The sequence below is a fragment of the Lissotriton helveticus genome, chromosome 12, assembly GCF_964261635.1.
Source record: "Lissotriton helveticus chromosome 12, aLisHel1.1, whole genome shotgun sequence".
Classification (NCBI taxonomy): Eukaryota; Metazoa; Chordata; class Amphibia; order Caudata; family Salamandridae; genus Lissotriton; species Lissotriton helveticus.
Genome location: NC_136073.1, coordinates 882,062,995 through 882,076,188, shown reverse-complemented (window position 1 = coordinate 882,076,188; position 13,194 = coordinate 882,062,995). Strand labels below are relative to the sequence as shown.

The window sequence follows — 13,194 nt, the reverse complement described above, 5'->3', positions numbered from 1 at the left end:
TGATTGTATGGGTGAATGAGTGAATGTGTGTGTAGACGTAGGAATCAGTGAGTGCGTATGTAGTAACTGGTATTGGTGTGTCATGATGTCATCAGTGATGTCATTTGAGATGTCATCAGTGATGTCATTTGAGTTGTCATCAGTGATGTCATTTGAGATGTCATCAGTGATGTCATCAGTGATGTCACTGACCATGTCATGAATGATGTAATATGTGACATCATCAGCAGTGGATTGCGGGTGCGCGATATATAGTTAGTGCAACTAACTATATATGGAATTTCAATGGTTTTGTGTGAGTAAAATAAGGTTTTGTAAATGCTAATTCATAACTATATATGGTCTATAACCTATGTTTTTTTCAGTGAATTTTCAAGGTTTTGTAAATGCTAATTCCTAACTAAATATGGTCTATAACCTATGGTTTTTTCAGTGAATATATATATATATATATATATATATATATATATATATATATATATATATATATATATATTCACTGAAAAAACCATAGGTTATAGACCATATATAGTTAGGAATTAGCATTTAAAAAACCTTATTTTACTCACACAAAACCATTGAAATTCCATATATAGTTAGTTGCACTAACTATATATCGCGCACCCGCTATCCACTGCTGATCATGTCACATATTACATCATTCATGACATGGTCAGTGACATCACTGATGACATCACTGATGACATCTCAAATGACATCACTGATGACAACATCCAGTGACTGTATGTTTCTGTAAAGTTAAAATATGTCTTACATATTGAAGAATGAGTGGATGTATAAGTGTCTGGATGAAGGATTTAGTAGGTGCGTGACTGACTGTATGAGTGAGTGATTAAATGTGTCTCACTGAATGCATGGGTTAGTGACTAAACTGTCTTAATTTGTGCATCATTATGTCTGTTGTGATGTAAACTGCTGCATGTGTTGATCATTAGCTATACGAGAGGCTATATGTGTTATTAATTGGTTGCCCAAGTATTTCTATGGGAGATTGAGTTTGTGTGGGGGTGGCTGGAAGGTGTGTGACTCTGTGCATAGATGTGTGAGCAGTTTATTCACTAGGTGTATGAGTTCAAGAGTGCATGTGGAAACAGCTACATGGGCAGTTGACTGTGTGCATGAGTGTATTGATGAGTGAATGGATATCTCAATGCTACATGTCATAGTAAGTACATATGTAAAACACAGTACATGTGAGAGTTGGCATATATAAATAACTGTGCATGAGAGCCACTGAATGAGTGAGTGGTTGTATCGATCATTGTGAACTTGTATCAGGGATTGTATAAGAGAGTAAATATGTGTTAGTATATGTTTCAATAAGTAAGGTGTGTATAACTGTATAGTTGAAGAAATGGAGGTGAGATTGTTTCTTTGCATGACTGACTGGGTGTGTGAGTAACTCCATGGATGAGTGGCAGTGTGTGAGTGTCTGTATACACTGAGTGTATCTAAGGTTATATTAGAGTCTGAAGAGGTTTATCGTATTAGCACAAGAATGATGTCAAATGAGACGTCATCAGTGATGTCATCAGTGATGTCATTTGAGATGTCATCAGTGATGTCATCAGTGATGTCACTGACCATGTCATGAATGATGTAATATGTGAAATGATCAGCAGTGGATTGCGGGTGCGCGATATATAGTTAGTGCAACTAACTATATATGGAATTTCAATGGTTTTGTGTGAGTAAAATAAGGTTTTTTAAATGCTAATTCCTAACTATATATGGTCTATAACCTATGGTTTTTTCAGTGAATTTTCAAGGTTTTGTAAATGCTAATTCCTAACTATATATGGTCTATAACCTATGGTTTTTTCAGTGAATTTCAATGGTTTTTTAATAGCAAATATCATAAGCTGTCGAATGTCAAGTACGTGGTAAGTAAAAACATTTTCGTGTTTATGCACACTGATCTGCTTTGAATGCTGCCCCCCACCCCTCATTTCTATTAGGAGTACTCTCTCTTTGCAGATAGTGAAGGGTAGTTAACGCAGGCCTTTGCCCCCGTTGTAATCCGTCGTGCCTGCTTCTCTCTCCATTTGATTGATTGTTCTCTTTGGTTCATTCTCTATTTACAAACAAGCACAGAGTCGCAATACTCTGTTTAGTCTTTGCAGATAGCGAAAAATCGTGTAAAAAAACAAAAGGAATCGAGCAAAATCAGTAGGCCACTAATGGGATCTCTTTTTGACCTCCCTAAAATAGAAACATTAGGAACAACCTGTTGATAATACCAATGTGTATGTACATAAGCGGCGTTCATTTGTGTTCACAGTACCCCTTGTTGATTGTTTGAATCGAGCATTGAATTGTTCGAAGTTGGTTCTCTTAAGAATCTTCTCTGCCTGCAAACGAGGAAGAATAGGAATATTCTCTCTCCCTTTGCAGATAGTGAAGGGTAGGTAACGCAAACCTTTAACACGTCGTGCCTATTTCGTTCCTCATTGATTGATTGTTTCCCCAAACATTGACTGTTTGGGAATTGGTTCTTTTTGGAGGTATTCCCTGTTTGCAAATATACGTAGGAAAATCTTTGCAAATAGTGAAAGGGTACGTAATGCGGACCTTTCTCCCCCGTTGTAATCTGTCATGCCTATCTACTCCCCACTGATTGATGCACCTGTTTCACCCGGACCATTTACTAGAGATACGTCATCTGGCCCGACCAGAGAGCACCCCTAGTGAAAAGGACATATGCAATAATAACGAAGTGATCACTGTATCCTGTTAACAGAAACTTTAGCATGAAACAACCTGGAAAGAAAAGAATAGGAAAACGAAAATCAGTAGGCCACTGATGAACATGAACTTTTATTAAACAACGAACAAAGAAACGATAACATAACGTAATGATAAAACCTATTAATGTCCTAGAAACAAGAAAACGTTAGAAATATGCCAGTGGTGAGAGACCAGAAAAACAGTAAGAGAAACCAAATCACCCCTCGCTGTCCCACCGCCTGCCACGCCAAAAAAATCGATAGACTAGGGAAAATGCAAGTCAGTAGAACATCCGCCCCCACTCTGGAAACTTCCAAGGTGGGGCAGGGTTGCGGCTACGCCCAGCTGGGAGCAGCCCATATAAGGCGGGTCCTGCTGCCACGCCTCGGCCAGGAGATCCTAACGTAGGGTGTAGCCGGAGGAGAGGCCGAGGCCAGCGGGACCCGGCCAGGGGATTGCCTTTACAACGCTGAAGAGTTGCAGGGGGGGGAATGTCTCCTCGACCCTCCCCTCTCTCTCCCAGTCCGGCCGCGGTGGCCCTTGAGAGTTTCAGGTAGTCCCGCCACATGCTCTTCCGGTCCGGCCACCAACGGTCGGGGGGCCGAGGCCGACGGGATCCGGCTGCAGCCGATAAACCAAGGAACCCGTTCATGGGGCCAGAGCCAGGGGCGTCCGGCCGACATCCACCGGAAGCCCGGCCCAAAGACGGACGGGACATTTTTTCTTTTCTCCTTCGTAATAGCAGCGGCAACACGCCAGGCACCACTTCTTTCTTCAAAAATGGCTTTGACAACACTGGGGGGGATGTCTTGCACATGCCTCCGACCCCCCCCCCGTCCTCATCGCCACCGGCCATAACAAATGTCAAGCGGGGCGCCGTGGGGTGCACTGGGAGGGAGAGACGGTGCGAACAGGCCTCTCCCGCCTCCTCAGGTGAAGGCTTCCCAGCTGCACCCTCAGCGCTCCAGGCGCCCCGAAAAGGGTTCGTCCACTAAGGCGATGCTGCAACGTCTCGCCCGGCAGGGTGGAGCCCGTCCGCTCATGTGACCCCGCGATCGCCGGTAGCTGCCGAACTCTCAAAATGGCGATCGACCTGGCAAGAGCGGGCCCAGCATGAAGAAATGGCCCGGTCACTGGTTGACTCCACCACCGTAGTCCTCCACGACCTTGAAGATTCTAGAGGAGCCGCGGGAGTCTCCGACACCCGATGGGGAATGACTGCCATGATCGCCCGTGGAGTGACGAAACTGTATCCGCGGGACGTCGGCGCTCCCATGCTGGCGGCAGCCTCACTTTGAATTACTAGAATCCTGCAGACCCCAGTTCCGGTGAAAGTACAGTGTGACCCGGTAGGAAAAATTGTTGCACCCCCTCCCCTTTTTGAGTGATAGTTCAAACCACCGATCCTTTCCTTTGCCCTTTTAACGGAACTTTGGACTGCCTCCCCCTCTTTTACATTTTCTAGAGAAAACAAAACATTAACCACTACATTAGCATAGCAGTTGACACCAGAACTGTTTTCAAATTGAAAACCAACAACATCTTCAACAGAATCCTTTTTGTTTCTGCTGTGACCCTGCTACAGCACAGGCATTGTCCCCAGCAGTAATTCTGCAATGCCGGTAAGAATAGCTGTGGTGCCTACTGGACTCACTCACCCCCGCGGCGCCCCACACCGTTATTTGCTGGGCGGCAACTTACTAGACATCACTTTCGTGCCATCTAGATTTCAGCGCGTTCTGCTGCCTTGGAACTATTCGCACAACAGACTGCTACTGACGACCCACCCCCAGGCAACATCTTCTGAATTTTCATAATTTGAAAGAACTAGTAACATGTCCTCATCAGGAATTCAAAAGAAATTGCCACGGTCTCTTCGTTGTTTAAATGTTTTTACTGTTTTTGTTTTGTTGTATATATTTATATGTTATTAAAGTTTTATATTCCTACTACTTTGTTGGAGTGCTATATATTTTTAATGTGACACATAATTGTAAAAACTTTGATGTACAAAGAGTCATTCCTAGAATCTTCCGCTTCAGGCTCGGTCCCCTCCCCAATCACAATACAGGATGGTTTTCAGATAGTAGGAACACGTGTGGTGTGACGGATCTCATCGGGTGTGGGCCTTGATCTACTATAACTCCTTTAAAGAGGGGTGATTCTTTACAGCTGGAGCCATAAACTACATCTGCAGGGCTAGCTGATAGCCTGGACAATCGGACACAGAGGAAGAGGAGTGTCAGAGGGTGCGGTAGTGAATAGGGCGAAAGGGAGGTGTCGGGCGGGCACAGAGTGTGATTCTCAGGGAAGAGCAGCGCAGATGGGGGGAGGTTTATTGCCCATGCATAAGACAGAGAGCGGGGGTGACCAGTGCCTGGGGAAGATGCTTGCGAGGGTGGGGAGCCATGCTACGAATCGACAGCGTGCAGAGAGTGGGTCTGGTCAAGGCATCTAAAATGGCTGCCGTGCACGACAAAAGTGTGGCATTTCAAAAAAGGCAAGATGGCGCAAACAATGTTTTTCAATACTTCCTCATTTCCTTCGAATCGAACGTTAACAGACGTTGGTGCATATTACCAAAGTTAAGCGATATTTATCGCTAACGATGCTTACCAACGAATTTTTTACCGCTAAGCATCGTCAGAAATTATCGAAGATAAACCTTGCTATTATCAAGGTTTATCGCAAATGCGATAAAAAACGGCCGCAATGCATGAATATCGCTAAAAAGTCAGCGATATTCATGCATTACCGAGCTAATGCTCTTAGCCATGTTATCCACCTCCCATTGGATAACATGGCTAAGAACTGCTCAGGGCAGGTGTTACTTTTTGGAGATATTCGCGCTTAGCGCGAATATCTCCAAAAGTTGGTAATAGGAGATATATATCTTGCATGTTGTAATGCAAATTATTGTGGTATATGGAACTCATACCATAATCTCTCAGGAAAGCAGAAACTGATCCTTTTGGGACCGCCTGAGAAGGCCTAGGGGGTGAGGGGTACTCTACTTTGCCCCCTTTTCACGTTCCGAACTATTTTATTTTACTCTCTTCTGTAATTACACAAAATAGCAGCGATAAGATGCATCAGAGACACACAGTGAGAGAAAGGAGGCCGGAGATGAAGAAGAGATGTCAAATACACATTGGAGATAATATAGTGGGAGAAGGGAAGTAAATATGAGTAAACTTACCATGTAACATAAAAATGTTGCACTCTATACTATAAGTCTCATTTTATACTACAATCACTTCGCTACAAAAATAAAAATGAATAATGTCTCAAACAATTTTTGATTTCTAAATATAAATTTATTCTTCAGAATTTTCTAAATTTGAAAGAACTAGTAACATGTCCTCATCAGCAATTTCCTCTTCAATCATCTCATCTGGAATCTCCTCATTAAAAGTCTGCAATGATGATTCTTGTAACTCTATGGTCTCCAAACATTCGATAAATTCGCCATCAACAGATTGATCAAAAAAATCATTCAAGTCATCTCCTCCTTGTGACAATATTTCATTATTGGTGCTGTCAATTTCAATCAATGTAGTGGAATCATTCAAGTCATCTCCTCCTTGTGACAATATTTCATTATTGGTGCTGTCAATTTCAATCAATGTAGTGGAATCATTCAAGTCATCTCCTCGTGACAATATTTCATTATTGGTGCTCTCAATTTCAATCAATGTAGTGGAATCATTCAAGTCATCTCCTCCTTTTGACAATATTTCATTATTGGTGCTGTCAATTTCAATCAATCTAATGAAATCATACAAGTCATCTCCTCCTTGTGACAATATTTCATTATTGGTGCTCTCAATTTCAATCAATGTAGTGGACAATGCAAAAGAAATTGCCACGGTTTCTTCATTGTGAGCCATTTTATTTTGAAATTGCTTGCTGTAAATTGCAGAAAAAAATAATCAATTTCATTTATCGTTTTTAGTAATACATAATATAAAACTTGGCAAAATGGTACATCAAACCTAATAGGTCAGGAAGGATCTACTATGCCCCCTTATGGTCATTTGCCCCTTCGCTTTGGCCTCCTCTTGTCTCTCGATCCTACCGAGAGACAAGATGGCGGCCGCTACGGACTGTTTGTAATGTTGACAGACTAGTAGGGCTACGGTCAGCTTCTATCTTGAAAGTTTCGGGGTGATTCGGCAAGCGGGGGCCATGAAAAAAGGCGGGTACCATGTTAATTTTCATAGGAAACTTTAGACACGGCTACAGCTCGAACTGCTGAACAGAATGACACCAAATTTGGCAAAAAAAAGGTAGGCCTTGGTTCAGAAAGAGACCTGTTTTAAATGGTGTAAATCCGTTTAGTAGTTGCTGAGAAAATCAAAAAATATAAGTTTCGATATTTAGAGGCACGGAGGATCCGTGCACCCTCTGGACTACGAGATTTATGCTAATTGGCTGTCAACACGCCAAACCAGGAAGTGTTGGCAACTCTCTAGTGCCTCGGTAACCGAGGCACAAGAAAAGCAAAAAACAAACACGAAAAACAAGAAAAGGGGGTAGGATAGAAACACCCTGACCCCCTAGGCCTGCTCAGGGGGTCCAATAAGGACCCCCAGTGCCCATAAAAGCATTTTCTTTTAAATATCAGCCGAATTCGCGCTGAGTGCACAAATCCGTCCCCAAAAATAAATAAAAAACCAAGCGCGGGCTTCATTGGATTGGAGCCCCCGGGTGGGCCAGGTCCCAAGGGCAGTGAAAAAAAAGTGTGGGGTTGCACCACCTCCCCAGGGCTTGGTTAATTAGTTACAGGGGGGGCACCCAGCCCCGGGGACTGCCACTCCTGAGGCTAATTGTAAATGCATGGGGGGCCTCTGAGGCACCCCCAAGGCCCAGGGACCAACACCCCCGGGGCTTTCATTCATTATTTGCGGGGGGCACTCAACTCCCCTGCTGCACCGAGGACCGCCAACCCCTGGGGCTTTTTAAACAAATAAGTAAACCTGTTTGTGGATCTCAAGCCCTCCTACATTCCCCGGGGGTCGCCACCTACCTGGGGCTCTAATATTCAAATTTGGGGTTCTGTTACTGAGCCCCGGGGACCACCACCCCGGGGCTGTGCATTGGTTGGGAGGGGGGCCCCTCCTGGAGCCAGTGATGGCCCTGGGGACCGCCACCCCCCAGGGTTGGCTCCTGCAGTGTCCCAGGGGGCCCACCCCCGGGACACTGCTGTTTGCAATGAAAGGGTGGGAGCCTCACGGCTCCCGCCCTGTCATTGCGAACGGCTTTGCTTCATTGAAGTAAAGCAGACTGCTTTTCCACGTGGGGAGCTGCATGTCAGCAGCTCCCCATGTGGAAAAGCAATGCCGGCTCCTGCAGGAGGTGGGGAGCTGGCAGGGCCCATGGGGGCAATGGGGCTCCCCCCACGGTCCCCAAAGGAGAAGGCCAGCCCCGGGGGTTGGGGTCCTTGGGGCTAGACATGGCACCTCCCCTGTGTATTAAAAAGACAAAGGAGAGGCCAGGCCCCGGGGGATGGGGTCCCCGGGGCCATAGTTGGCCTGAGGAGGGGGGACTCCCGGCCCCTCTCACAAAAAAATTAAAACAGATGACCAGGCCCGGGGGATGTGGTCCCCAGGGTCAATAGAGGCCTTAGGAGGGGGGCCATGCAGCCCCCCCTTCCTATAAAGAAAAAAATATGTGTGGCCATGCCCCGGGGGATGAGGTCCCCAGGGCCGGAATCGGCATCAGGTACCTCCAGTATGCACCAGTCTGCAATGCAGCACTGTAGCGCTTACTGGTGGTAAGTGGTTGGCTAGTTGGTCCCCAGGGACCCTCAGGACTCATGGGACTTAATTCCCTAATTTACAATGCACCAGGGGGTGCGTTTGCACAGTGGTGTAGGGAGGGGGCATGGCCTGATGTGACAAGTGTACAAACGCGCCCTGTTGCGTGTTTTAAGTTGGGGAATTAAGTCCTCTTGAATCCTGAGGGTCCCTGGGGCCAACTAACCCACCAGGTACGTCCAGAAAGTGCCACCGAGTTGCGTTGCAGAGAGGTGTAAAAAGGGGCGTGGCCTCAGACCACCTCTCTGCAACGCAGACCTGTGGTGCTTACTGGAGGTACGTGGTGGTCCCCAACTTAAAAAGCGCCACAGGGCGTGTTTGTACACGTCACCTCAGGCCCCGCCCCCTCACTTTGCCACTGTCTGCATTTCTTGTGCTTCTTTCTGTGCATCGTTTCTTCTTTCATCACATGTCCTACCTCTCTCTGTAGGCATAGTTAGAAACTATCATTTAAAAAACCTTTGAAATTCACTTTAAAAACCATAGGTTTCAGGCATGTTATGGTTAGAAATTAGCATTTAAAAAACCTTTGAAATTCACTGAAAAAAACATAGGTTTCAGGGATGTTATAGTTAAAATTTAGTATTTAAAAAACCTTAGAAATTCACTGAAAAAACCATAGGTTTCAGACATGTTATAGTTAGAAATTAGCATTTAAAAAACCTTTGAAATTCACAAAAAAAAACATAGGTTTCAGGGACGTTATAGTAAGAAATTAGCATTTAGAAAACCTTAGAAATTCACTGAAAAAACCATAGGTTTCAGGGCTGTTATAGTTAGTTTAACATTTCACTCTTACAAACTATAGAAATTCCTCCGTTATAGTTAGTTCTGCAAAGTATAACTCGCGCGCCCGCAATGCACTGCTGATGATGTCACATATTACATCATTCATGACATGGTCAGTGACATCACTGATGACATCACTGATGACATCTCAAATGACATCACTGATGACATCTCAAATGACATCACTGATGACATCACTGATGACATCTCAAATGACATCACTGATGACATCACTGATGACATCTCAAATGACATCACTGATGACATCATGACACACCAATACCAGTTACTACATACGCACTCACTGATTCCTACATCTACACACACATTCACTCATTCACCCATACAATCACTCATACATACAGTCACTAATTATTACAACACTATCATATACACTCATACACCTATGCAGACACTCACACACTGCCACTCATCCATGGAGTTACTCACACACCTAGTCAGTCCTGTAAAGAATCAATCACACTTCGATTTCCTCATCTATACAGTTAAACACACATCTCAAATGACATCACTGATGACATCATCCAGTGAATGTGGTTTTGTTTGAAATTTAAATATGTATTATATATATACCAATCTGTATTGAAGATTGAGTGGATATATAACAAATATCAACTGGGCTTGGTCACATGACTAGATTAAAGTCGATCATCGCTTTTAAGCACCTTTACCATGTATACATCACGTGATTAGTGAAAATTAAAAAAAAGTATTATTCCGCTTAGACATGGACATTCATAATATGTAACATTTCACGGATCTGTGTAACAGCAAGGACTCATAATGTTGAACAATATTATAGGTTAAATCCATTGAGAAATCTAAAGTGCATATATATGACTATTTGTTCCTTTGCATGATGTATTTATTTATGTGGTTTGCTATGAAGTGATTGTGGTCCAAGAGCATTAGAGTTTTGAGTAATGATAACACAAATCATTACCTTTACTATCAAGAGTAGAAACCAGCCATAGTCCTTGAACTTAGGTGGGGCTTAGAGAAAGGAATAGAACATTGAGCTCTCTGACTCAAATAAAGTGTCTTTGAAACAGGAGGATTATTAAGTTCTTTATTATTTTATGGTATATTATGTTAGCTACCATTTCTAATGTGCATTGAGGGTCTCTAGGTGCAAAGAACGCTGAAGGTAACTAGCTAGCAGTATATAAGGAAGAAATATCTTGTGAGAACAGCTGAGTTTTCAAGTTCTTTCTAAACTTAGACCGATAATGCTCTCAATGAAGGAACAGCGGCAGTGAGCTCCAGAGTTTTGAGACACCGTAAGAAAAACTTTACCCTCCAGACCTGCTCTTACAAATGCTAAGGTCTGCAAGAAAATTCCTCTTAAACAAGTGGAAGAACTTCATTGGGTAGTTTTTCGAATATGCTTTTCTTAAGAACGCAAGTCCATTGCCGAAGAGCACCTTATGCACCAGGTACAGTACCTTGAACTGAATTCTCTGTCTTATAGGAAGCCAATTCAGGTTTTTTAAGATTGATTTAGCCTCTGTCTACCTAGAAAGACCAGCCATAAACTTGGCTGCCACATTTTTAAGTAGTTTATTCACTCTGCCATGGTCACCAGGCTTAAGAATAGTCTAAACGTGAGCCAATAAAAAGGTCTACCTGCAAAGAATAGAGGGGCATATTAGCAAGAACCTCTTTAAAATTATCGCCGTTTTAGTGGCAGGAAACTGCCACTAAAACAACGATAATGGCTTGCTAATATGCATTATAGAATTCCAATAGAAGCCCAGGTTAGATGTGCAGGACATCTAACCTGGGTTTCTATTGGAATTCTATAATGCATATTAGCAAGCCCATTATCGTTGTTTTATCAGCAATTTCCTGCTGCTAAAACTGCAACCATTTTAACGAGGTTCTTGCTAATATGCCCCACAGTCCACTGAATTAGGGATGACAAAATACATTTGGAATTAACATTTCACCACATTAAAGGGATGTAGTGGCCCAGTGTGGTTGGCCAAGATGAATCACATATTATCAATCCATCCATTCACAACATAGACCTTTGTTTTATTTGCATTGAATTTCAATTTGTTGTGCACCAGCCATTCCAGATAAAGGATACAGTGCTAGACCCTGCACAGCCATCATTGTCTGATCTGAATAAAATCTCTGTGTCTTCAGGGTACATTAATGATGTGACCCCCGTTTGCGGTACTGCATAGATCAGCGGTATTATAGATACTTATCAGATGTGGGAGCAATGCTGATGCTCGACAAACACAGAAATGGAGTGGAGACGGCTCAGAGTTATAAAAGAAGGAGCGTTTCCTACATTTGGTGGAAGTGATTTCGAGGTTATTGTTTCCCTGTCGAAAAGAACTTTCTGACTCACAGAGTATCTTTCACGACTCAAAAGGTATGTATCGTGCATTGGGACTTGTGCTTTTGCAGTTGCATAGCCTCTACTTTTGCAGATCATGGGATATGCATCTGCAAAAGCACTCTTGTACAACTGGTGTCAGATTCTTGGATGGCACAGGGTTAATTAGATACAAGTCAAGCTTTTCCTATTATTATGTATGCCAATGTACATACGCATGGTAGAACTCTGGCTGGACTCCACAGGGACTCATTTGTGCTGTTGGATGACACCGGCTTTAGCCATTTCCACTCACTGGTCAGTTTGCAGTCCTGGTAAGATCCACTGTTGAGAGAGACCATCAACTGGTCAATGTGTTGACATGGAGAACAGAGAAGAGTTTGGATTTGTGAGGAATTCCCAGGTTCCTTACCCTTGATGAGGTTGATAGAGGGGATACAAGGTCTGGGTCCTTTTGGAGGATGGAAAAGGGCAGTAGAGGTGAAAACCTTTCATAAATCCTCTCCCTTTGCATGAAATAGTTCTGTCTGTTTTTGCTGAACTCCATAATGCCAGTTGCCAGAATGGTGCCTTTAAATATCAACCTTTCCGATCCTGAGTTAAATATGAAATGTGTACTGTAATGTCAAAACACTTATAGACTAATGGTCTATCGAGATAACTGACCTAAATCTTTGGGGGGAACAATACTCCATATCTGCTCATTAATCCAGTGTTCAGTATAAATTACATTTTTGACGATGAGAACAAAGTTACTACTCCTATGTAATTGATGTGTTTACAACTACAATCTTAGCTGGAAGTCTACTCTCCCACATCTGGGTCTCTGATTGGTTACATCGCCAAGAACTGGGGGGCCTTCTCGATCAGCTTCTCCATCCTGAATGAGGCCAAGGAGTCGGTGCTGCGGGTCGTGGGTCCAGGCTTCGAAATGACTGCCTTCAAAGATGTCAACTTTGAGGTATGGTTACGGGGTGGTATCTATCGATTATATATATCCAATGAGACGTCCTGTGCTAACCATAGAGTTCGAAGAGAAGCCTTCTGTTGTCTAAACATTATAATCAAAAGTCATGTGCTAACCATAGAGTTTAACCACTTGGATGCTAAGGTGTTTTATGGCTTTTAATGTAATTTCCATTGAAATCAATGGAAACTCCATGACGAGTTACCCTTGTCATTAGCATCCAGCTGCGATAACCATAGAGTTTAATCTGAAGTTCTGTTCTGACCATAGAATGAGATGAGAAACCCAATACCAACTCTATAGTACTCCAGAAAGGGCTTGTCAACTCCTACAATGTCCATATATTCCAAATAGTCTGCTTCCAACCATATGTGAATACACAGAGTCACAAAGCACTGGAATTGGGCGATATCACATGACTATACACGTGTTTGAGCAATATTAAGGCAACAAACAAATGTATGTGCAGTGTTGTCATCAACAAAGTTATGTGCAATATC

The 13,194-nt window shown here is 43.2% G+C and overlaps 1 protein-coding gene across 1 annotated transcript in view; it reads left to right on the top strand.

Annotated features, from left to right (window-relative positions):
- Positions 1–13,194, top strand: part of LOC144798522 (phospholipid scramblase family member 5-like) — a 290,685-nt gene that overhangs the window by 265,353 nt on the left and 12,138 nt on the right. The window contains exon 6 of the mRNA XM_078669444.1: positions 12,524–12,688. Within this exon, the coding sequence (XP_078525570.1) occupies positions 12,524–12,688 (165 nt within the window). The remainder of the gene's footprint in view (positions 1–12,523; positions 12,689–13,194) is intronic.